Source organism: Mycteria americana, chromosome 1, assembly GCF_035582795.1.
Source record: "Mycteria americana isolate JAX WOST 10 ecotype Jacksonville Zoo and Gardens chromosome 1, USCA_MyAme_1.0, whole genome shotgun sequence".
NCBI classification, from domain to species: Eukaryota; Metazoa; Chordata; class Aves; order Ciconiiformes; family Ciconiidae; genus Mycteria; species Mycteria americana.
In genome coordinates this window covers 54,680,009-54,706,442 of record NC_134365.1, presented here as the reverse complement: position 1 = coordinate 54,706,442, position 26,434 = coordinate 54,680,009, and the positions used below count along the sequence as shown (strand labels likewise).

Here is a 26,434-nt window from a genome sequence, read left to right as displayed (position 1 = left end):
CTGTGGCTAACATCTGTGGCTCAGGCAGTTCAGAGCTCTTGTGCAGGACCACTGGAGAAGTTTTCAAGTCAGAGATATACAGGATGTCACTAGGGTGACCCCAGATGGTTTTGACAGTCTATCACCCATCCTTACCCACTGGTGCACAGGTGGGAGCCCATGAGCAAGAGCTGTGTTTAAATATGATAGCCTTTATACTCGTACATAAGTCTTTGAAAAAATGGAGATCGGCACGTACATTATACCAATGTCTCTTGAGTTTGACACAGGCACTGCAAAATTTCTAGCCTGTAGCTATGGGACAGGCAAAGTAGGGCTTCACTGCTGTCTTCTGCATGTCTAATTTAGATCAGAAACATTCAAAAAAGCATAAGAAGGTAGAAGTGTCTACCAAATCAGACAAAAGGTCCCTCAGACCCAGTACTCTGTCTCCAGCTGTGGCCAGTAATGGATGCAAAGGAGAAGATACAGGAAGGTGGCAATATGTAACAGTACATCACTAACATAATCTAGTAGCTTCCAGTGATTTGCACTCAAGGACGTCCTGAGGCAGGGTTGATGTCTTTGTGTTTCACAGCTCTTTGAAATTTTTCCTTCATGACTCAGTCCAGACACTTTCTGAACCTATAGAAACCTTTACTACCCACGGTACCCTTAGGCAAGGAGTTCATAAACCCATTCATATCTAATAAATAAATAGGAGTGTCACCTTTTGCTTATCTCGGAATACAGAAAAAAACACCTCACTTTGCTTGCTGTCACTTGCAAGTTTCCCCAATACTCACCTTGGAAGAAACAGTAGTACTATACTGACAAAAGCGAAGCTTTCCTACTTCTCTTGGTGCTCCAGAGCAGAGGATGCTGAGGTCATTCACTGTTTGGCCAGTTGTAATCAACAGCAAATTATGGGTTCCAGGTTAGAACATCGTTGCTTGACAAATATTAAAAGCTCTAAATTCTTCCTCACCTAGAGAGGTGAGGTGCCTTTAAATATAGTTACAATACACTGTATTAAGTGACAGTAGGAGGTTGGTTTTTCTTTTAAGTCAGTGTTACTTAAGAGCAGCATTTCAAGAATTCAGATAGGACATGGTGGAGATTAGAAGTTACTGGAAGTTGGGTTAGTAAAGTTCCTGTGGGCAGATAAAAATAATCTTTACAATTACTGCATTCTCCCAGTAGTTTCAAGATAAAAAAATACACTTCACAGCCTTCCCCTGTACATGGGGTCAAAACCTCTGAGGCTGAAAATTGACCTTGCTCCATTAAGTCACCATACACTTACTGCAACTGGTCGCAAGACCAGTTTTCCAGGTCCTTAGGAGAAGCTCAAGGTGTTCTTGTGTGCCCTGTTTCAAGGAACTGTGATTTTTCCAGTAAGCAGTCTTTTTCCACATTTGGTTTTTGAGGCACCACCATTCACAGTATCAACCTCGGGCTCCTCCAAGGGTTGGCAGCTGATCCCCGCAGTAAAATCCAGCTAAGCTCATTGAAACAATGGGGACGAGGGCTTTACTGTGAAAAGAGATGCAAAGTTCTTAGCCTTCACGAGGTAACTAGCAAGGAGGAACATTTTAGAGAAGACAAGGTAGTTTGTTGGTTTAATATTTTAGCCAGCTATGCCAAAGCAGAAGACACTGCCTCATGCTCACTAATATCTTAACCTAGGATATTACATTTTATGTGTTACCCAAAGCAAGGCTATGGTGGAGAATTAGTGCCTTACAACCGCTGGCAAGACACACCTAGGACAGAAACTGCGTACTTAATGTTCATATGGGGTAAGTGTGTCCAGCAGGCAGGGTCCACGCCTGACATAGCTGAATCAGAGGGAGAACTGCAGATCCCTGTGGGGATCAAAACAGAGAGATGCTAATAATTTATTTATAGAAATAAAGGTTTAATAAACAAGAAGGCAGCCAGAACACCCTTATTCCCTCAGAGCAAAGCCCAGCTGCAGAAGCAAGGCCACCCCTTGGATTTGCTGTCATTACCAGTAAGCACAGACTGGGACTGCCCTGGCATTGCTTTTGTTCTAGTACTGGATGCAGTGAGGCTGCAGGCCTCTCCATGGGCACCCTCTCCAGTTCTCGCTCCCCACCCCCTGTACATAACTGCCTCCTTTAAGCTCCTTTTGGAGGATGACGACGGTGGCTGGCAAACATGTCCTGCTCTCTTGGGGCTCCCCACATGCTTGTACTGGTTCTGCCTGCTGTTCACCCAAGGGTCACTGTGCCCCGCTCCCCCTCTGCACACAGTGCTGTGTGCTCAGCTGAATGCCAAATTCAAGGGGAATTTCCTTAATACAGAGATGTCCTCATTGAGGACACAGCCTTGTATGGTTAGACAGTAATGTCTGTGGTGTATTGTGAGAACTGGAGCTATAAATACAGAAAATAAGGGTGACTGGTATGTTTTCCCAGTTAAATTTTTATCGGACTTTTTAGATCCAGAAATACCAGAAAGCTCCCTTTATGACAATGGCATTCTTTAACAGGCTGCAAAAACAGAGCCCTAAAACCTCTGCCCTACCAACCTGTGCTTCTCAGGCCTTGATGCAAAATCATTCTGAGGGAGGCTGTGCCAAGGGAAGACCCTCCTGACACAGCACCACTGTCCCATCCCGCTGCCCTTTGCCATCTTCCAGCCTTTATCCACTTTCTTGTTGCCCTGTAAGTCCAGCTGAAAGTGGGGAAAGGAGAGCCGGAGTAGCTTTCGCCTTCCAAACTGCACTGCCAGAACTGCCCAGCTGCACAACGGTTGGCTTACAAAGCCACGGCTGGCATGTGGCAGCACCTACATCCTCAGAGCTTCCCACTACTGGCACTGAAACACAGGGAAGTTCCTCATCCAGAGACACACTTAGAGAGTTTTCAGAAGCTGACGGAAGAGGAACCATGGGATTAGTAATACCTGACATCTGAACGCCCAGCATAGGGAGCCCTGCTGCCTCCCACGACCCACCCACCATGCGGGAGGGGAGCAATACTGCAGCGTCTGGGGCCAGGAGCAGCACAGAGGGGTCCGAAACACTCATCCACAATGACGTGTGTGTATCTCAGGATAAATTCCCCCTACATGGAAGCAGTGATTTCTACTCTATGAAATGCCAGCTGCTGGTAAGGACTTACTTGGAAAAAAGCAGTCTTATAACATGAGTTTCATCTTTTGGCAGCTGTCCCATAAATAAGAACTTTCTCTTACTGGAAGCAAAGACAGCGGGCTTTTGGGAAAATACATTGTACCTTTAGCACTATCAAGTATTATCCGAGCTCTCCACAGCTGTAGAAAAACAGCTGTTGGGTCCTGTTTTGACCAGTGAAAGTCATAGTTATGACTTTGAACGACACAAGCACAGAGATATAAATAGCTTGTTTTTATTTATTTTGTTTTCTGAAATCTATAAAAATAAGCATCTTCAAGACTGTGAGACTTTGCCAAAAGTTAAAAATACAATTGAAGAAGAAACAGCCAGAGACTGTCCCTAACCCCAAGTCAAAATAAAAAAAAATAAAACTAGCCACAGCAGACTAAGTCTAACCGTTGTTTTCTACCCTATAAACTCACTTACGTCTCACCTCACCTCACCTCCCAAAGAGAAGTTTCAAATGCAAAAAGAAATTAAGAAAATAATTCATATCATACACTAAATGTCACTTAGCCTTTTTGTCCTCTGTCAGGTTCTTTTTGCCATGCATACCCCACTGTCCTGACCTAAAAAACATGCCTTCTGTCTCGAATAAGCTATGACTGCATTTGTGCATGCATCACCCTGGTCTTTCTGCTGAAAGAGATGCTGTGTCCCAGGAATCTGCAAGACACCAGGAAAGAGAATTATTAAGTGATTTTCAGCCTGTGGTCTACAGTCCCCTGGGACTCCATGAACTATTTCTAAAGGGTCCAGGAAAAACAACCAAGGCAAGCAACATGCTTGTCACTACGCTTTAATTTGATGGGCAGGGACTCACACTCCATTAGAAAATGTTTGGAAACGTATTGGAAAAAGATAAAAGACATCATCCAATGTTGGAGGCGGCCTAGGAAAGTCCATGAACCCACTTAAAGAGGAAGAAGCTGCTTCATACATACCATTTTCTGGATTATAAGTGTTTCAACTGGCTGAAGCATGAAACTGTGGTGGTTTTACACAGCTTTGCAAGCAGCATTTTGCAGCCCATGCAGAATTCTTGCTGCTGCACCAATTTCTTCAGCAGCATCCATGCCAGATAGCTTAAAGCTAGAGCAGTGGTTTCATCCCCTTTCTGGTGCTACTTTATCTGAGCTGTTGTTATTTCAGTAAGTCAAGAGGCTTTGCTTTCATCTTAAAAGTAGGAACATTATTGAACTGTTTGTTTTCTGCATTATAGGTCTGCTTTGCTGATTTACCCAGTCACTCTGGATCTTCTTGACTCAATAAGCATCATGGGATCTACTCCATATTGTCCTAACCTGGGTACAGCTATCTTGCAACAGACAGACAAAAATAACCTCTGCTGAGTTGATATTTGTCATATTGTCTGTTATATCACGGGTCTGGTGCAGAAACAGGCAACAGAGCATACCTGCATTGTACAACAGAGCCTGGTGCAAAGATCGCAGAGTTAATGCCCACCAAAATAGCTCTGGGTTGGGAAACAGCCTAACACCTCAGCACAGCAGCCTGGTCAGCTAAATGTCCCTGCAGAGAAACGGAGTCACTAGTGAAACTGCTCTACTGTTCTCTATCAAACTGCTATCGCAGCACAGCACTGCTCAGATATTCCAGTTGTAACTGGAGCTAGCTCCAGGACATCCGAGCTATGAAGTACAGACCTGCCACCTATGTGCTAGTCCAGAAATCACTGGAGGGATGCTGAGTATTTTACACAGACCCTATCACCTCTAGACAACAAGTTTGCATACAGAAATAAATGAGCAAATAACAAAATATTTTCCACGCTCTTGTGCAGGAGCATAAAACAGCCCATGTTAAGGGTGGTACATTAGAAGTGTAGCAGGTGCAAGAAGCCATAGCAAAATAATCTCTTTGCCATTCCACCAGGGTACCGCTTGGTGTCATTCCCAGACTGAGTTAGGTAGGAAAGCAGACTGCAGACCACTGGGTTAGCTTCAGAGGGGTTTGGCTTTAGGCTATCAGTGCATGCTGTGGAAATGTAAGTTCAGGCTTATGCTTCTTAACTGTCATTTAGGATAGCTGTTCTCGAAATACTCTGGCTTATTGATGCAGTGCTGTAGGATCAGAGCTTGCCATCAGTAAGCATATACTGTCTGCCCACTTTCCCTTTCATAAAACAGGCCTCTCAACTTTTCCCTCCCCTCATCTTCCTCCATCATCTTCCTCCATCAGCCTCATCTTCCCCCATCAGCCTTTCCCACTGCCACCCCTATTTCCATGCCATTTTGGAAAGTCGGTCACTGTTCCTCCCAGCACCGGTGTCACAATGTTGCTTAAGATCAGCCTTTATTTTTACAATTTGGGGGTGTACACTCTGAGCTAAAGAAGGCTTCTGGCTGGACTGCACCTCACAGAGGTCTTCCTAAGTCACAAGGCTCTTCAGAGCCTGGTTATCCCAGCGGGTCCATGTCCTGGATGACTGAGTATTAAACCAGAGGCAATCTCTAGTGCAAGTCTCAAAGTCACTGACTCTGTACTGACACTGAGATGCATCAGCCCTGCTAGCACTGGCCTGCCACAAGGCCCTTATCACCCCAGATGGCAATGCTTTCATTAACTGCTTCTCCACTCTGGCTATAGCCAATTTCTAGGAACTTTATAGCTAAGGAAAAATTAATCATTATTTCATTTTTAAAATAAGGAAAAAGTAATTAAGTTGGTTCCTGTAAGTAAACACCATGTTTACAAAACAGCCACACAGCCAGCAATGCCCAGTCGAGAGTGAGGAGGAGAGAGGAGGGGTTAGGCATGTCAACCTCAGACCCGCTGCCACGTTGCTACCTTGTTTATGAAAGTTCATGTATTCAGATTCAAAGATAAGGTCTCTGATTTAGAAAACCTTTGAGCCAGACCTCTGCAGGTTGGAAGTACCACTGTGGGCTTGCCCTGCATTTTCCCCCAGCGTTCACTATCAGCAGCTATCAGAAACACGATGGTGGGTATGTGAACCCTGGCGCTGGCCCAGTGCAGTTTGTCTTATGTCTTAAGCTATTCCAAAGGGTGAGGAAGGTATTTCTCTTACTTCTGCTGTCCCTGCAGTTTTCTAGACACTAGTGAAACATGTCGAGTGAAAAAACAATGAAACTAGTGAAAAACTGGCAGACTGGGTAGAAGGCAGTGTGAGCGCTCGGAACAGCAGCAGAGATTAGCCTAAGGGAAGGGCAGGACAGGGCAGGCAGGGAGGGAAGATGTGGCTGAGGGAAAAAGGGAGAAAGATTATTATCTGGAGTTCACGCTGTGCAGCAGATGTGGCTGAGTCTGTGGACCTGGTTACGACAGATTCACAGAACAGGGAAAACATTACGGGAGCCCCTTTGCTGGGCCAGGGACACAGCCCCTGCAGCACCCAGCCCTCTGACTGGGATCAGGTTAGGCACCATCTACACATCAGCTTTCTATGCTTAGTTATACCAGCAGCACAGTAGAGGTCTCTAAGGATGGGATTCATCTCTCCTAGCTTTAGGTATCTATAGCATGGCTGCCAAGGGGGATCTAGTCAATAAAACCACTGGAGTTGAAGGAGGTATACATCTAACCAAACACAGGAATCTGCTTCAGCGTGACCCTAGATTCAGCTGCATTGACTAAACCTCTACGGACGAGGGAGAAAATCTAAGGTGCCTAGCTCAGATGCAGACATTTGCATGTGATTAGAGGTGAGTGTCATACTCGGAATCCAAAAATAAAGTAATCTAGAATGCAGTGAGGACCAATCCTGGCACAACAGTGACAGCGACCGTCACACCAATACATAGCTTGGGAATGTGGATAAAAATAAAACCTGTGGGAACAAACCAAATTCTCAAAGCACTACAATAACCATTGGTTAAATAGCACAATTTTGACTGCCATTCCCAAAACATCCAAAAACCCTTAGCAGGGTTCAAAGCTTTGCTGTGCTAAGCACTGTACAACCTTATAATAAAAATATACTCCTTATCCCTGGAGAACATGTGCAAGAGCAGTAAGACCCGTGCATGGTCACCACCCATTTTCTCTGACTTTTTTTTTCCCAACATTTCCGGGGGAGGTCGTCTCACCATCGCCCATTTCTCTCAAGGGGTTGTGCTGGAATGCAGTAACATGATTTTGGAAGCACTTGTGTTAAAACAGGGTTGCCTCAGAACAGGGCATATATTGTTGCTTGCAAACTTTCTGACATTGCAAGGCCAAGTTTGTACCATGGCATTTCAGCTTTCCTTTTGGGTGATCTGAGGTTGTTTCAACATGTCTCAAGAGCTTCAGCCAAGGCTTTAAAACAGAATGAGGTAACAAAGAAAAGTATTACAAATATTCCCCAAGTATGTGGGAGAACTTTTTTTCATACAAGAACCAGAGCGTTTGGGGGAAAATGGGAAAGAAACACACCCCCTCTAATGAAAAAATTTACATAACTCCTTTTTAACTCAGTAAACACAGGAAGGAACTTAAACATTACAACAGGCTCAGAGCAATTTGTTAATGAAGGCAGAAAAAATTTAAAAAATTTGTTTACTTTTTCTGTACTCCAGGTTTCAGTTCAGGTGTGTGTCGAGTACCCATGTCCATGTATCTTCAAGAGCTCTTTGTTCAGTCTTTAAAACAAGGTCACTTGGCTTTTTAATCCAAATAGAAGCGTCAGAGATACACAAGGGTTTATTTACAGTTGCAGATGAAATCTTCAAAGAAAGCCCAGGAGGCTTATTAAAGTTGGAGCTGGGAAAAGGAAAAAAAAAAAAAAAGAAACCCAAGCATGGACACAAGAATCAGTATTGGCAGCTAGGTATGTGACTCTCATGAGATGGCCTGAGAGAAGAAAATATCTGGAAAGAACAGAAAATAACAAAGCAGAAATAACTGGATTTAAAGGAGCTTGCTTGATGAAGAGCTGCTCAAATACCTGTAAAAATTCATAGAGATTTGCTAAATCCCACAAGTGAGCCGGTTCTATAAGTATCCAGAGAGTATATTATTTTTATTTAGCTAAAAGTAGCTGCAATATATATTCTTAAACAGTTTGCTTTCTGTAAAATGGAGGATGCACCTTTGAGAATTGTGGAATCAAAGGAAAACATGGAAATTAAGTCAGAAGTAGAAAAATGTATCAACGATTGTATCAGAGAGGAACAAACTAGACCGTTACCTTCAGTGCTGCATTTTATCACTCCATAAGCTATATTACAGCCAAAGGAAAACAACAATGAAGGGAATCAGGTCAATTCAGGACATGATTTATTTTGAAACTCCTCTGTAGCATGTTTAACATAAGCACATTTCACCGTACCACTAAGAATAGTCCTATAGACATCAAGAGAAATTTAAAGCATGTATGCACATTTGCAGCAGTGGGGGAAAGGAACCTAATACAAACCACGACTTCATTTTGTGCAACATTAAGTGGCATTTTTTCACTCCTTCTTTGCCTCCAGGGACAGAGTCTTACTGAGCAATGACTAGGTGTTTAGATCATTAGCACTGAGGAGAAAAACTTGCATGAGAGCAAAGAGGGACTCCATGGAGGACACAACAGTTCAGGCTGTTGGTTACGGCTCTCAGTAAGCAAATGACAATGAATGTGAGGCCATACCAGTACTAACACCCTTTTTTTTTTTGCGTTAAAAGGTTTAAACTGCATGCTGCAAAGTGTCTGAGCATTCATATCTGAGCACCACGTCTAAATGAAACTCTTGCTATTCACAGCACAATTAGCATTTGTACATAGAAGTGCAGTAAGGAATGCAGGCCTTATCTTCATTGCAGGGTTAAATTAATGTTATAATCTTGTCACATTTAAGTTGCCTTCATATTAAGCCCTGCTCACACACAAAGACTTCACTCAAGTATGATGTGGAGCAGATACAGGGTAGAAATAGGTTAGTGCTGCCAGTCCTCATGCACCTTCCCATAATTCCCATGCATCAAGAAAGGATTAAATTCTCCCAGAATTCGCAGTGAAACAGTTTACAGAACAATCTCCTATATCTTTTCTGGTAATTGTAACCCAGACCAAAATGATCCCTGCAGTCGTCTGCCCCAGTAATCTGTCAGAAGCTCCCCTTTCTCTTCTTTTCTCTCATAGCAGGCACAGCAGAAGTAAAAGCATATTTTTTGCCCAAAACTGTGGTTTCATGTGCATTAATAGGGGTTTGCACACTGCCAGATCACTCAGCAGCATAAATTTAATCTTGATCACATGTGGGCATATGACTGCATTGCTGTCAAATCAGACAGAGCACATGATGGAGTTTTCACTGTCTTTTTCTATTAACACAAACTTTATGTCAGCCCTGGGAGGATGGATGATGTCTGATCTCTCACAAAGCCAAGGCAGTATGAAGTTAACCCATTACATTACTCTGAACTGAACCGAGCTGGCAGAAGGAGTACGTAGGAGGTCAGCACTTTGCAACCTGGGTCCGTGCCATTCTGGATGCCATTAGGAGAGCCCAAAAAGCAGGCGGACTGTACCAGCCAGCCAGAGCCTCAGGCACGGCAGCGCACAAGCCCAGATGCTCGGTTACACTGGCAATTTTGAAATGGATTTGCACTTGGCATCCTTGGCCAAGTCACGTGCTGCCAGCCTATGGGGCCTTACAGCTGACGAGAGAGATGCCATGGTGTTATCCCCCATTGCTCTACTTCACATAAGATTACCTCAAAGTGAAATAATACAAATTAACAGAAAAATAGATCTAAAATAACTCTGCTTGAACACTGCAAATGCTCCACTGTATGGCATAAAGCACACAGGCAGTATTTGCCTCCTTGGATTAGTAAGCAAAGCTGAGCCACCTCCTGGCCCTCCCTTACAGACTGCTACCACCTTGTGGCCATTCTGTTCCCTGTGCTGGCAACAGCAGCCGAAACGTTTAAAAGTTAATTATTTCCCCTGTTCTCTTAGCTGTTCCACTGGAGATAAATGATTTTTAGGGAAAGAAGTAACAAACCCCAAGCACTGTGGAAGAACTGTGTCACTGTAGAAGAAGTAACATTAAAGAAAAACATGACAAAAACTTTTTTCTTAAAGTCTACACAAGAATCTCAAAACAGCACCTACCGCTCCATTGTGCAAATGCACATAAAACTCTTCTAAGGAAAGATAGCACAGACACTTTAAAAACAAATTAACTATTTGTGAAGAACAATTTCTGTAATATCAAACAAAGCTTCAATGCACTCATCCTGAAATCCTACCATCCTTGATTCATTCAGGGACAAATTAAGACTGAGACAGAGAAATGTAAAGCTTAAAGAAAACATTTGAAATCAAGCTGCTACCAACACAAACTTTTTTTACAAGAAAGAATATAGCAATACATAACTTCTCACCGGAGGTACCCAAAGGTTCCTGGAGACCCCAGACTAAAGTTTAGGCTGTGAACTTCCCCCTGCCAGCTCAGCAGCTCACTTTCGAGCTCCTGTAGGGGACAGTGCTGCCCAGTGGGCAGGACAGATTTATGACACAGTTTCCATTCTCAGTTCTGCCACTCCATCCACTGGGCAAAGTCACTCCTGCCTCCTATCCCGGCCCTCCCTGCCTCTCCCGTTCACCTCTCTAAAGTAAGGGTGGACTCTTAGCAAAATACAGCACCTAACGCAACATGATTCTGATTGAGATGATGATTTTTTTAAGTACCATGATCATAGAAATAAATAATTGAAATAAGAGCATATGGTTGATTTTACTTGTTTTGTGATTAGATTACAGAGAATATTATTACACAAGGGAAGCAAATCTGATCATTCAACTGGCATTCTGGGAAACCAAAAAAGCAATTCTGGAAATACCAGCATATTGGTCAGTTAATATTACTTTTCAGCCTACAAAACAGAATAATTTTTAAGGCCTGTTTCAGGACTTTTCCCACAATTTGCTCATATTACAAAGGTTTTCTTGTGGCGCACAGTAGTACTCTAGCTATGGTGACATTAAATGCACAATTTTCACTCTTTGTAACTAGGGAAACATTATGGTTCAAATCTCTTTTCTCAGAGACTTAATTTCTTTCAAACATTTTAATAGCATGGGACAGATGTTCCACACCTGCATGCATCTCAGGACCATCTTCACTACAGAGAGAAACATATACATTGCTTTCCAGTGCTGAAGATGCAGGGTCTGACTCTAAGAGGGGGTTGTATACATGGGATGTGCTTATTGCAGGGAGGAAATAACTTTCCTACATGTGTTAAGAAGCAGTGACACCACCACCACCACCCCATTTCATGTACAAATTGATACAACCGTAACACATATTGCTGATATTGCTGATACAGAGGTCATGGCATTTGTCTTGTGGCAGCAAACAGCAGAACTCCCATGAGTGTTTAGCCCTGGAGACTATTTGTGGAGCTAATAGGTGTTCCGTAATTATACAGACCAAAACATGGTAACATGTCACTACTGTAAGAAGCAGGTTCAAATTCTCTCTCTTCTCCTCAGTAGAAGACTATGCTTACCGCCCACAGTCTCTTCTGTGACTGCATGTCACCTTTGTGACTTGCTTTGGGCAAGGTTCAGGGCGCTGGGCAGTCACGCCTGCCCGTAATTCACAGAAATCCTGGGGATGGATATTCACACTCAACCAACTTGGACTCAATGTTTTAGCCAAGGAGCACTCCACCAGCCCCTCTATAACTAATGGAAGAAAAGCAGGTCTTCCAGAGGGAAAGTCCAAGCAGATCCAAAATTTAGTGCTCTGGATCATTCTTTGGGAGAACCTTCCTTCATGGACAACAGAGGAAGCTGAGGGAGTTCAGCTAGCTTGCTTAGGTGACTGCGACCTCCAACATCGCAGTTATACCTGAGCTCCTGTCTAAATTTGCCTTTTGGTTGGGCCTTCTTTCCTCTCTTCAGCCACTGACATCGTCCTAGGAATTCAATGCACAGGTCTGCTCTTCTCTCTCTGATCCCCTCAGCCGGGGATGGTCAACCACTGGCCCCAACACCAGGCTGGTCATCACGAGCTGGGGCTGGAACCAGCAAGCGAGCTGCAGGGCTCTGAAACAAATTTGGCACTGGTCAGCAAAGAGGTTAACCCTCCCTCCCCTGGGCCCTGGGTGGTTTCTGCCCAGGCTCTGGACTCTGAGCACTTCTCCGGGCCTTGTGCAGAGGCGTTGCCCTGGAAGCTAGCTCGTTTGGGAGTCAGCCATCCAGGCACTAGAAAGGTAAAGAACTAGGGCAAGGAAGCTGGAAATTAAGAAGGCAGTCTCCTTTTAGAGACGCCAAGGAACTGTGGTGTTTGCAGCCCTACTGTGGCACTGGCAATGACACCTGAAGCTCAGTGCAACCTCCTACATCCCCTTCTACCTATTTTAGACAAAAGCGATGCTGTGAAATTATTGTAGCCATGAGACTGAAGTGATAGGGTAATTGCCCGAATGTAATAAGCAACTAGAAAACAGATTACTGAGCAGAACACCTTTGGTCCATGAAAGGGCTAGTAAAACTCTACAGAAGGCACCTATGGTACTCTACAATAAGAATGGGAAGACCGGGAAGTGTCTCCTTCTGTCTCTCAGACAGAGAGAGTCCAAAGTAGATGCATCCCCTCGTGTAACCCATCAGAGCTGCCTGCTTATGCCTCCTCAAACTGTACTTCAAAATTTTGAAGGAGGTGTGGGCCGGGGTCAAATTAAATCAAACCACAGGCTGTCGTTTGAGTTTTGCAAGTAGGTCATAGCAATTCAGCAGACATTGGTTTCCCAATTTCTGCCCTGACAGATTTCCCGAGCAGAGAGACACGTGCCTACGAGTTTTCCAGAGAGGCTGGATTTACTGCACAGGATGAGAGCATGAGACACGCTGTGCAAGCACAAACGTGTGTGTGGCACACGCGCACGGGAAGCCCGACACTTGCAGCATCAGCTCAGCACGCACACTAATCAAGCCCTGCACAGGCGTGCAGCAGCCTGACCAACACTGCCACACATTTGCAGTTTCTGAAGTCAAAACGTGGGTGCCTTTGGTCCCGTCTGGCACTTAAGGACACTTGGGAGGTCTAAGCTAGACTAGCGACTGGCGGACTGATTGCCTTCTTACCGCCATATGGGCTGTGAAGAGCCAACATTGGGGTGTGCTGCGGGCATGTGCTTGTGCTCTGCGCCCCGCCTCAACCATACAGGACGATGAGCGTTAACTGGGAGCGGCTACTCTTTTACAGACCAGGTTGTAAGTATTGCAGTTAATATGAATTAGGACAGAAGGTGTTGCCTTGTTGATGTAAGTGCATAGGATTTGCAAACACTGCCTTTACTTTATTGCAATGCTTTATGCTGCTTGCATTCCCTGACTTAAATAACGAGGGTTTACATGTAACAGAAGGAAAATGTCTGTTCTCCCCGCACAGCCCAAGCCAGCAGAAGCACCAGAAGGCACAGGGAAGCCGCTGCACAGACTCTGCCCCCTGCACCTCAGGCCTCTTCAGGACGGCCGTACCCCGCCCTGGCTGGCTAGGCGGGGACACTGCGGCACAAACCCCGAGCCGGCCAGCGACAGGGGCTAACACAGGGCCGCGGGCGCCGCTCCCAACGCGGTCCCCCATCCCCGCGGCCTCGGGCCGGCCGGACGCCCCGCCAGCCCGCCACCGCGCCCGGCCCAACGGCGGCGAGCGGCGCCCGAACTCTCGCGAGAGCGGGGCCGGTTGCGGCGGTCGCGCCCCTCTGCCGGCGGCAGCCCGGGCCTTTCCCGCTCGGGTGCGGCCGGCGCTCGCCGCTCGAAGGGCGGGATCACGGCGGTGCCGCCGCCTCGCCGGGATGCCCTGTCCCGCCGCCCGGGCCCCTCGGCGGCGGGCAGCGGGACGGGATGGGACGGGGAGAGCCTCGCCGTCAGGGAGGAAGGCAGCTCAGTAAGTCCCCTCGGTGCCTGCTCCCCGTCTGAGGTGTCCCAGATGACGGGGGCATCAGCTGCCATTCGTTAGAAGCAACTGCTTCTTATTCTCATAAGAAAATCAGTAAGCAGCCCCAGTAACAAACCATTTCTACAGGCACCCGAAGTGCATCGCAGAGCACGCTTGTCCGGAAACTAAATTTTGGGACCTACCCAAACCCCTGTCCTGAGAGCTCATCCCTAGCCCTGTCCGTGTTATCGAGAGCAGTCCGGCTCTTTGTTAGTGAGCAAAGTAAAATCCTCTACCTTCTCTACAGAATGATTTTATCTGCGCCTTGGTTTGTCAACTGTTCTCAGTTCTTGACCTGTAAAAGTCAAGCTCCTGATCAGCCGCTGGACTAGCAGATTTTTAGAAGCGCTGTACTGTGTTTGGAAATGTGGTGAATGTAAATAGGAGCAATAAATAAGGCTGAGAGTATTCTTACCACCTGTGAAGTGCATTTGATGTTACCAACACTTATTCATATTTCAGGAAGGAAATTCGGGTTTTAATGGAATGTGATGTTAGTGAAAGGGGATTAGATTGAAAACCCAGGAAATAAATGTTCTTTGTTAAGCTCAGTGAAGGGGACAAGCACTGTTGTCTCTGTGCTGCCTTGCCAATGTGCTTCAAATTCAACCCAGGGTAGTTGGTTGCTTTTCGTGGCCCATGTGCACTTTGGCTGCAGAGTGGTGCTTTTTTAATTTTTGCCAAGTGTTACCGGTATCTTGGTATTGATAAAGTATCATTACCTTGATACTTGCCAGTATCAAGTTCCTCACCTCCCTGACCTAGTCCTTACAGCTTTGGGATAATTGTGGCATAAATCTGGGCTGTCACCAGAAGGGCTGTCCTAGCTATTGGTTTCCATTGCCTGTCCTGCTCTTACATGAGTAGGCTTGTCTGATGAGTGGGATCAGAGGGCTAATTAATGCAGCTGACAACCAAACATTTTTTTCTTATATCAGTTTTCCGCTATAGCTTTTCACACAACGGTAGGAATACTAGAACTGCACCAGAGAGGCACTGGGGAAGCAAAAGAGGACAAGTGAAAGCATGTCTCCTTTGAGCGGTGGCCAGGAATAATGACAGAGTACATGACCATGCAGATTTGGCCAATTCTTACGCGGGCCATAAAGTAAACCAAAACAGAGGCAGCTCTTCTGCTCACAGCTGCCCTCTATGTGAAAGCTCACAGCTCTCTATGTGAATATAAACAAAAGCAAGCTGTCCTACTGTGGACTTTCAATTTTATTTTAGTATTTTAATTTTTTTTTTAGGATGAAGACCCCCCTAACTCATTTGTGACAGAAGACAGTCAGCAGTGTGCTGTTCTTACAGGTTAGGACCCTTTCAGTTATTCCCCTACATCTTCCCTGTAAGACCACAGGGTGGAAGAATAAGGGGAGGGGGGAAGGTATTAGTGCTCACATAACTGTCAAGCTCTAAACAAAGTCGGAGTTAGATTTAGTGACATTTTATGGATCTCGAACTAGGTAAGTAGTTAATCTCAGTCCCATCTTGCAGCATGCCCTTGATCACCAGTTACTGATTTGGCTTTATAGTAGCCAAGTATCCATTAGAGTTAGGTATCCACTAGAGTTTAAAAATGGGTTCAGCAGTTTTGTTTTTAATTCATTTACTTTTCACATATGATGTCATCTACACTTGAAACCAGATCCTTCAGATGAAGTGCTTTTGCTTATTATTGTATTTTGTTTGTTGTGAGGAGAAGTAGGTCTAGAAACCAGGTCTAAAGCTGATTAGAATTTTTTTCTGGTAAAATAAGTCTTACAGGTGCTGGTATCTGATTCAGACCCAAAGCAAATACAAGAAAAATTTCCCCTGAAACCCAGCTCCTGTCTTTTGGCCTGCTCTAAGCAGATAGTAGGAAGGACAGGGAATGCTTTGAATGGGGATCGTTTCATATCTATGACAAAGACAGGTAATTTCCTCAGGGCAGTGTTGTGGTCAGTGCACAGTACCAGCAGTCCCAATCATCCAATTACTAGATTTTTTCAAAGCTTTTTCTCTGCCTATCATGTTTTCATTCAAGTGGCTTCTCATAACTTTGAAGAATTCCTTGCTGACAAGCAAAGACCCCCCCACATCCTCCAAATGTCTCTGTTACTTCACAAAATTTGTGATAGCATCAGATTGTTACCTCTCTGTCACACTAGCCAGTACTATCTCGTTGTTGCATACATTCTGTGTGATAAGTTTGGTAGGAATAAGCTTTGCTTGTTATTTGTATAATATTGCACAGCACAGATTTTGACTCAGACATTGAGATGGTAAGCCCTACCATTACACAGTAGTAATAAAAGCAATAATAATAAAAGATGCCAACATTTTCTATAGAAACCCGAATAAGCTATTCCCTGCTACAGTTGAATACTTGGTGTGCTTTGTGGTTTTAATGAATTAACTGTTCATTCAATGCTACTTTTAAATTCAGTGTGATTTATAGGATGGAGCATTAAATTTACATTTCAGTGGGATGTAATTTTATTGTGCCATGCTTAGTTATGTTAATTTCACGTAGATAATCTCTGCAGCCTGTTTCCACCCTGAAGAGCAAGAGAGACTAATGTAAGGGTTCTTTCACTTTCTTATAGATTCCATTTGTACTCATCTTTTTCCAAGGGCAAAACAGATTCTGTTATCATCTGACTCAGAGGCAGTGGTACCCCATCCTCAGGAGCCTCAGAATCTGGATGACTCGTCACCTGCCAGTCAGTTTTCCCTGGTGTACTGGCCCCACCAATGTGAAGTCATCAGGGACAGAATTGAGCACATTGGTAAGTTGTGCTTAAAATCTTGTGTATGGGAAAAGAGGAAGCACATCTTATATATAAATAAAGCCAAGAATTTATTGTTAGTATAAGTGAAATCTTAAGAGACAAATCATTATTGGTCCAGATCTAATTGCTATAGAAAAATTAAAAATCATAATGCAGTTAAATTTGTTATACGTATGCTTCATTCACACCCTTTTCCTGGCTTCCCCTTCCAGTGCTCCTCTAGGTCCTAAGCTCAGTGGTTTCATTGCAGAGGTCTCGTTCTGGTGGAGGGGAGGGGTTGTTTGCTGCAAATGGTCAGCCTCTGGAGTCCTTTGCTGCGAGAAATATGATGTTTGTATTGATGATTTCTTCTTCCCCACTCTAGGATCCAGATAACTCTGGGGTCATGTTCATGTGTTTGCTAGCTTACTCTTACACCTTTCTCTTTCTTCATCCGTCTGCATCTCCATGTTACATCCGAATTTACCATATAAAGTGTTCTTTACATGTGTTAGATATTATTTCCTTCATCTCTTTGTTACCCCTAAAATGAGTTTTGTCCAGCTCTAGGTCTGCATTTCTACACAGGACAACTCCTTGTTACTGCTGTCCGTATAAGCCTATGGTTGTACCACACAAAGATAAACAAAAATAAAACAAATTAGCCATACATACCTGGTCAATTAGGGAAATTCCTGTCACAGCTAAATTAAGTGAAACAAAGCTGCAGGCAGATAAAGAAAAGTTCAGATAGAGCAAACCTGATGAGCCTCAGTCCTGAGGTCTTGCAAATTCCGTACAAATTTCATGTCCTGTTATTAGCAATGTCATGTCCTGTTATTAGCATATCAGCTGAAATACAGCAATTACTGTATTTCAGGGCTATATGGTTAAATATGAATGTCAGCTAATAGCTGCTTTTATGCAGTCTGTACAAAAGTCATACTGCAAACCTATTACGAGATAGTGAAGACTTGAACAGTCCCTATGCTTTCTAGATACAACCAATTGCAATTTGGAAGTAATCAGTAGAAATCGGAAATGCACAGAGGTGGGACTGAGACATCTATGCCCTTATTCTGTTACCTTTGAAAATAGATCCCAGTATCTTGAATGGAATGGGATAGGACTGCTGTGAGTATTACAGTAAGGAAAGGCCTACTGTTAGAATTAATCAGAGCTCAACAGGTCTTTGACATGCCAGGCAGATGTCATGCGAGTTACATGGAGACACTGCATTATAGCCATGCAGTGTCTGTGGTCGCAATCAATGACTTCACTCTGTAGTTGGAGCATCTGTTTTCCTTATGGTACCAATGCTGTCTAACATTCACCATTGTCATCCTCACTGATGGTAAGCAAGCTGTACAGGGAACAGAGGTAAGTTTGCCCAGCATAAGTTAGTCCATGCACAGACTGATATGTATTTTTATTTAGAGTTATAGTGAAGATTTGTTCACAGATCCAAAAAAATGAGGTTGAGAAGGGGGCTTCCCTCTTCCTTTATGTGCAACTGGTATAAATAAGATGAACCGCTTTTCAATGTGTCCTTCATATTATAAAGACTCTAATACAATCTTCCTGCTTGTACTCCCTCTGTGTGTCTCTTCCTTTCAGATTGGATACCCACTACCCCTGAGCCATTGTACACTCCAACAGGTTTGGAGATGACGCCGCCATACCAAACTCCTGACAAAGGCACTCTGATTTATCTAGGAGAAGAAGGTAGGAACACCCTGAGAAATCTTGCTGTCAGCTGTAGGTAGATGAAGCACCTGCTTTGATCTCCTTTGTGAACCTAATTCAAAGCCTGATGAAATCAATATGATTTTCTATTGTTATTTTATGGCACTTGGGAGTAAATTATTTTCCTATAGATAGGGAAGGAAATTAGTTACACAGCTGTCTCATCATCCATAAGTTCTGTTAATTATCCATACTGTTAATTATCTGAGAAGTCCAGCTCAGCTCAAGCCATTCTTCTCAGTGAGTAACAGTATGAACCGGCCTAAAATGAGTTTGTTGTGAAAATATGAGTGGAGAAAGATAATTTAAAAGCCAAAAGAGAAAGTGAAAAAGATGAGAGCTGTGTAACTGCAGGATCAACACTAAAGTCTGTGTTGGGAGATTTTATTATCCTGTTTGCTATACTGGTTTTGCCAAGACTTAGAAACAAAATCTGGCCAGATTGGATCAGTGCTTCATTACAGGCTCCTAAGTCTGGCAAGGATTAATTGGACAGAATTGAAGGGAGTTCGTTGCCTTATTCCACCATCACCAGTTGATTATCAGAGTTATTTATTCTTTCCTGTGTTTGCTAAGTTGATGCAGTTGCCTTCGATGAACTTGGAACTTCTGGCAGTTGTTGATTTTGGTCTTGGGCTACTTCCACATAGATAAGAAAGGATGATAATAATTTTGCAATCCTAGGATAACTAGATGTGGCCACAAAATTTTCAGAAGCACAAAACTGAAAGGGAGTGGGCATCCTTCTTGAGGTCAACACAGTTGGTAAAAGCTTGCAATATATTGAAAAGGACTGTTACTCTTCGACGTTTTATTATTTAGAAATTAGCTACTTCTGCAGTATGGGTGTATTACCTCTCACTAATAGGTTGCTGCATTCGGTGGCCAAGAAAACTGGTAACTGCTGTCTGACTAGGAAGGAACTTCTGTCCTCTGCAACTGGACCTGCTAACTTATTGCAAGGGATAAGATGTGAAGGAACACTCTGAATCCCAGCACTCTGCCTTTTTGAAAACAAGGACAGTGGTTTCTGTTATGGTCCTTTAGTTGCTGTTCTTTAAAAATGCAACTTTCCACGTCCTTTATTACTGACTTGAATTTCACGCACAGGCGACTGGAAGTGATTCTTATTTCAGCCTGTACAACTCTCCAGCAAAGTGTGGTTTTGGTATCATGGTTCTCAGACTTCAGTAATGAAACTTCAAACCAAGGAGGTGAAAACTGCTGCCTTTTAAGTGTGGCCAGTTCTCCCTCTTGCTCCTGAGGAATGATGTTGTGCAGACAGTTACAGGCAGTTAGCAATTCCCGGGCTAGCAAACATCAAGCTGCGGCAGAATATGAGTGCTTGCTATTGCTGTGAAGACTCAGTATCTAAACATATGGATAGTAATAGTCAGTATTTGTTGACTACAGGGTGAGTTTTTAAGTGACTGTAATTGTACGTTCACTGCCTTGAGTGTGCCACTTTGCCTCCTAGCCTCGGGTTTGGCTGGTAGCAGGACCTGCAGAGAGCCTCAGAGCCCTGGAGCCTTTACTCCCCTTCCCTGCTTGCACCAGGGAGCACAGACTCCTTGTGCGAACTGGGCTGCTGGGCACTGCGGCCAGCTGGGGGACAGGAGCAGGTGGGAGGAGGATGAGAATTTTGGATCCCCATGGAGTTCATCTTGTCCTTTCTGTTCCTGGGACAGAAACCCCCAGCTTGCTAGCTTTGCCATCTAAGTTATATAGAAATAAATACAGTTTTTGAAACCCTGAAATCCTCCTTGCAGAGAAGCTCTCTAGGGTAGGACAGGCATCTGCACTTATGCAGATTTATGACCTGAGTGCCACAGACTTTGACTGGCATGTAATGAGCCATTGCATCCTGCAGGAGACAGCAGCGGCACTCTCCTGATTCCCACTGAATTTGAATTTGAATTCAGCAGGAGCTGGGAGTTCCTGCCTGTCTGGGAACTACCTGCTGCTGAGTTCCTACAGGCCCTCCTAAAATCTGATTTAGGAGAGAAAAATACAATCCAATGGTGACTTCCATGCAGAAACATCAAAATACCATGATAGAGATCTCAGATTTTATTTGTGCATTTCATTCTATAGTGTTTGACTGATACAGATGTTTCCAGAAACAGTTTTACTGGATTAACTACTGAAATATTTTTCTTCCTTAATGTTAAGGAAGAGCATGAAGAGGAAGGGAAGGGTAGAGAAACTGTGAATGGAATTTCAGCTACACAGAAAGTAATTATTCAAGTGGGTATCCCAGACAGCAAAGCTAACAGCCCTTCTCTAATGAAACCCCCTATGGCTCTGTAGTAACTTCAGTCATGAAGAACAATACACTGAATATGGCATCTTTTGTATATGGCAACAGTGATTCAAGGAATGAAAAAACAACTTATAAGAATCTTAGCTTTACATAACTTCCCTGAGCAGTACTGTCAGAGCTTTAACAAAACTACAGGAGAGAATAAGACAGACTGCTGCAGGATAAATCTCTAGCACAGCCCCAGTCAAGCAAGGGCAGACAACTCTGGTCTGAACGGGGGCTGCTGTGCAGCTCTAACCCTGCTGTATGGTACAGGGTCAGTCCCCCTAATTGGCAGCGTGGTAAGGAGGCAGTTTCTCCTCAGGAGGATCCAGCAGTAAGGACATAGAAGCAAGAATACAGGACGTGAGAATACAACAGCTTGGCGGTCGGTGTCCAGCCACCAGTACAAATCCTTCATTTTGCTAGTTAGAAACTTATGTAGTGGGGAGTTTCACTTCTGGCAGATAAGACAGACGGTTTGATATCAGCAGTGTGAAAACCACAGTCTCACAGAACATAGTTTCAGCCTGGAATATCTGCAGTTTTCACCTGTCCTCCTTTTCCCTGAGCTGGCCCTAACCCAAGCATCAGAGTGCAGCTTGTGCTGCTGAGGTCGGCCAGAGCGGCCAGCATGGCTTCACTGACTCTGCAGCAGGATCTTTGGGCTCCTGGCTTTCAGCAGAAGAGACTCATCCTCTTTCTCTATTTTGTGGGTATGGTTTGGAGGCGACAGGAAGTTTTGATTACTCTGGTTTTCCACGCCTTTGCCACCATATTGATGCCAATGCAGAGAAAGCAAATAAATGTTAAAAATAATTCTTGCCTTGGTTCTGTAAAGGGAGGATCCTTGACCGTTAAAATTATGCCAAGAAGATTCTGGAACCGAAACAACTTCCCAACCAAAATAGTAAATTCTTGCTGATGGCAAATCCAGAAGTTCTGGTCTTTAATGAAGTATGGTAATGAAGATTGTAGTAAAAAGTTCAGTTATGCCTCTGTGAGCCTCTCATCTGAGGAAAAAGTAGCAGAAAAGAGCAAAAGGAGATATGGGCTCAAACTGCATGCTAAATGTGATGTGAAAACATCACTTGCAATATAGAAGTGATTGCTGCTCGGTCTGGACATCATATTTTTTACTTCTAGACTAGAATAATTGAATACAGAGATTTAAAAACAAACTGATGGCAAGAGTTGTCAGCTACATATGATTTCTAAGTAGAGAAGTTGTCCATTTGACTGGTGAAAAGACCTGGGAGAGCTGTGTCCTAGAGTCTTTCCACTTAACTCAGTTGCTTTGCCAAAGTACAGAGTATGAATTGCCCTTTGCTCGTACAGAGACACACAGGCACCTCCAAGACAGAGTCAGATCTTAGGCTGGCTGAAATCCATAAGGTTAACTGGGAATGGGCAGCAAAATCTTCGTATAATTTCTTTTACACATACCTAAGATGTGCTTTGAAGTTCAGGTCCATGCAGCTGTCTGCTTCTAGAAGGAATTTTCAGAAGGATGCAGGTATTTCCTAAAATGACTCAGACTGAAATGAAAGACATCTGTTCTGCTCCTTCCTCTAGCTAACAAAAATTCCTGCTTTATGTATTCCCAAGTGAGAGGTCTCTGCCCCCTGAAGCAGATCCTCCATCAGAAAGGGGACAACACACTGATCTTCGAAGCACGGTTTGAGAGTGGGAATTTGCAGAAGGTGGTCAAAGTGTAAGTTTCTAATCTTTTTTTATTTTATTAAGATGGAGTTATTATCAGAGTTGTTATTATCAGCAGCCTGCTATCAGTTTCTGAGCAGGCTGTGTTGCTCTGGGTTTGTAACTTTTTTACATTAGTTGAATAAGCTTCAAAAGTAGTTTCAGGTAACCTTCACATGAAATGGTCTGATAGCCATTCCGTAGCACTGAACATTTTCTATAGGTGATAATCACCCACACAAACTGAACACCTTTTCTTAAGCACCTCCTTTTAAAGCATAGTGTGGAGAACATTTTTAGAAGTCCTACTTACTATTAAAAGTCCTAATGAAGACAGCAGTTGCATTATTGACACACTCAGTGCAATTAGGCATCTTTTCCTGGCAGCTGTGTAGACTTTGATTTGTAACGGTGTAAATCAGATTTGCACCTGATTCACTGCAGGGTGCTTTTTCATGGCAGTCTGCATTATTTGACACTGCATCATACTACAGTGCTAACCAGTTTCACAATTGTGTGTCTTCTTTCTGCCTACCAGCAATGAATTTGAGTACCAGCTGACACTGCGCACCGACCTCTACACAAGCAGACACACGCAGTGGTACTACTTCCAAGTAAGCAATATGCAGGCAGGGATGCCGTATCGCTTCACTATTGTCAACTTTACCAGGCGTAACAGCTTATATAAATGTGGCTTGCGGCCACTGTTGTACTCAGAAGCCGATGCTAAGAAACACAAGGTTGGCTGGCGAAGGACTGGAAACGAAATCAAGTATTACAAAAACAATGCGGGCCAAGGTGGACGTCAGTATTTCTCACTCACTTGGACATTCCAGTTCCCTCATGACGGAGACACCTGCTACTTTGCCCACTGCTATCCTTACACCTACTCCAACCTGCAGGAGTACCTGGTGGCCATCTCTAAAGATCCAGTGAAGTCCAAATTCTGCAAGATTCACATCTTGTGCCATTCACTGGCAGGAAACATAGTGTATGTTTTAACTATCACCAACCCCTCCCAAAGTGGCAAGGGCACCAAGAGGAAGGCTGTGATACTAACCGCGAGGGTGCATCCAGGAGAAACTAACAGTTCCTGGATAATGAAGGGCTTTCTGGATTACATTCTTGGCAATTCAGGCAAAGCTCAAGTGCTGCGGGACAATTTTGTCTTCAAAGTGGTACCCATGTTGAATCCAGATGGTGTGATTGTGGGAAATCACCGCTGTTCTTTAACAGGTCAGGACTTGAACCGCAAATACAGATCTAACGTGAAGAAATGTTATCCTTCCATCTGGTATACCCGAAACATGATCAAAAGGTAACCTCATTTTCTTTCCCTTTACAATAGATGATTTTTCTTCCCACTGTCTCTTTGTTAACGTGACTTCTCTGTCCCTTGTTGTTTTGGTTTTGTTTACGTCTTGGCCCTGTACCCAAGCCTTTCTGACTGTTTTGTTTACCTTCAGTTGCATTTCAGAGTGGGTTATTTTTTTCTTCAGTATTGTGCAGGTTTTCCTTTAATATCCTCTCTCCATTCCTGGTAATAAGTTATATCTCCAAAGTAAAAGAGTTTTCGTCAAAACATTTTCAGCATATTTCTCCCCACTATCGTCTGCCAAAATCTACTTATCAAATTCCTTATTTCTCTCATTTTCTTCTTTTCTGGCACACAACCATGACCCAGAATGAAGTTAGGTTCAGAATAGATCCCAGATGTCCATTTGACAGCAAAAATTGCCAAGTTTGCTGTATGTTTTGCTACAAATATATTTGATTTCTTATGCAGACTTCCAGTCACAGAGACATTGATACTCTGGATATAAAACTAAACCTTTGGGTATTAAACTAAACCTTCAGCTAGTAAACTAAATCTCTCTGGTTTTAACTTCTGTAACAAATTAATACAAACAAGACTCTTGTGCAAAAGCCAGTGTCAGAATTAGTACATTTAATGCTTTTCATCTAGTTACAGCCTGTTTATAGAAGATCTGTATTCTTTCAAATGAATGTTTTGGCATGTAGATCCCTAGCTTACAGGGAATGAGCACTGTGCCTCTCCTTCTTTTCCATGAGATTCCTCTCTCGGTCTTACTATATGGAGACAGCCTGCACTTGTGAGTGCCCTGTAATTAGTATTAATTATGTCTGCTGAAGTGCGACTGACCTTCAGCCTCAGTCAGCTACTGTCAGCTGAGACAGATATGTTTATTACTGCTTCCTTCTTAGTTCCACCATGGATTTCCATCTCCTGCCCAGAGTAAAAACCCCAGGTGACAAGCCGTGGTGCCATCTTCATCTTCCCTGTAGAGCTCTGCTTTGCCACGTATTGGGCATTGGGGTTGTGGGTTGCTAAACCCCAATGTGTCTACCTGCAAATTTTCTTTAAAAAGTTAGTTAAGCAATAATACATTGCAGAATCTTGGCACATCATAAAAATTGATGTCTTCAGTTTGATAAAAGAAAGAGTATTCACTGCCGTTTATGTTTCAGTCTCATAATTGTACAGCATGTATTACTCAACACATAAGCAGATTCAACACACAGCAGATAAGAATAGTGGCTTTCAGCTGTACAACGTGCTCATGTACACATCTACAGAGCCTGAGGGTTAGAACAAACACATGGACAAAGGCTGATGGTGCATACATTCATATGTTTTTTCAGTGCTGTGACAAGTGGTTTATTTTGGAGGGAACTGAGCAGTTTGGCTCTAATCTAGCACACTAAATTTTTAACTTAGAGCTCAGAATATGAAACTTGTATTGATTTCTTGCTCTTTGGGTTACACATGAGCTTCAGTGTAACGTATTAGCTCAGGCTTATTTCTGAGGTGGAGAAAAAGAACCAAACCACTTTTAAAACCACTTTTAATAAAGTATTCTGTCTCATCCCGTATTACAGAGTGATGGGGGAACGTGATGTTTTTCTGTATTGTGACATCCATGGTCACAACAGGAAACAAAATGTCTTCATGTATGGTTGTGAGAGAAAGCAGCAAGGAAAAGCACCATATGCGCATCCACGTGTCTTCCCACTCTTGCTGAGCAAGAGCTGCCCAGATAAGGTAGGTAAATGCCTGGCTAGAAACTTACTCACCTAAAAATTCAAGCACTACCTGGAATCCCTAATTTTTTGTTAAGGTATCACATTTATTAAAAGACCGCATTTCAGCCAGTAAAATAATCTTCAATTGGCTAAAACTAGAAATGGTAGGAATATGAAATTTTAACTCCTTTGAAGTTCCAGCACTCTAAAATGTATTATGCTGAACTGGGACATAAAGTTAGCATTTTTTAAAGATTTTTTTAAAAGAATGAAAAAAAAATGGAATATCAAAGTAACATTGTTTTAACAATGTCAAAACCTAACATTAAATATTGTGTACTCGTATATTAAATGCAGGTTTAAAATATATTGTAGAATTAAAAACAAACAAGTAAGCAAATAAGAAATTAAAGAAGAAAAATGTTCCTCCAGATTGAATCCTTTTGAAAACTTCTTTTGAAAATTGTGTCAAAATCACCATGCTTGTGTAAGATATTTCAATTAGGAAAAAGAAAAGTTTAGTAGGAAATGACGGTTTTTAAAATATGTCATTTTCCAGCAAAATCTGACTGCAGTAAGCTTCTTTTGAACCAGAAAGGTTGCAAAGGCTCAGGAATAAAACAACACACAAACTAACCTACTAGATGTCATTGCATACTTGCAGCTAATGCTGTTTTCCTCAGATGTCAATGATGAAGTGGTTGTGAGCTCCAGATTGGTTGCATCAAACTGTTGGTCTGTTAACTCATGAGAGAAGAGGTATTCCAACTTTTTAGTAAATATGCATGTTGGTATGTAACAGAATTTGTGGTAACTCAGCTGGTCAGCTGTCTAT

At 43.3% G+C, this 26,434-nt stretch overlaps 1 protein-coding gene across 1 annotated transcript in view; it reads left to right on the top strand.

Annotated features, from left to right (window-relative positions):
- The first annotated feature begins 13,825 nt into the window (after positions 1 to 13,825).
- The window catches only part of AGBL3 (AGBL carboxypeptidase 3), a 29,441-nt gene continuing 16,832 nt past the window's right edge, over positions 13,826 to 26,434 (top strand). Inside the window, 8 exon segments of the mRNA XM_075498405.1 lie at positions 13,826 to 13,969; positions 13,972 to 14,001; positions 15,303 to 15,363; positions 16,641 to 16,823; positions 18,423 to 18,530; positions 22,462 to 22,567; positions 23,093 to 23,872; positions 25,456 to 25,618. Coding sequence (XP_075354520.1) covers positions 13,910 to 13,969; positions 13,972 to 14,001; positions 15,303 to 15,363; positions 16,641 to 16,823; positions 18,423 to 18,530; positions 22,462 to 22,567; positions 23,093 to 23,872; positions 25,456 to 25,618 — 1,491 coding nt within the window. The 5' untranslated portion in view covers positions 13,826 to 13,909.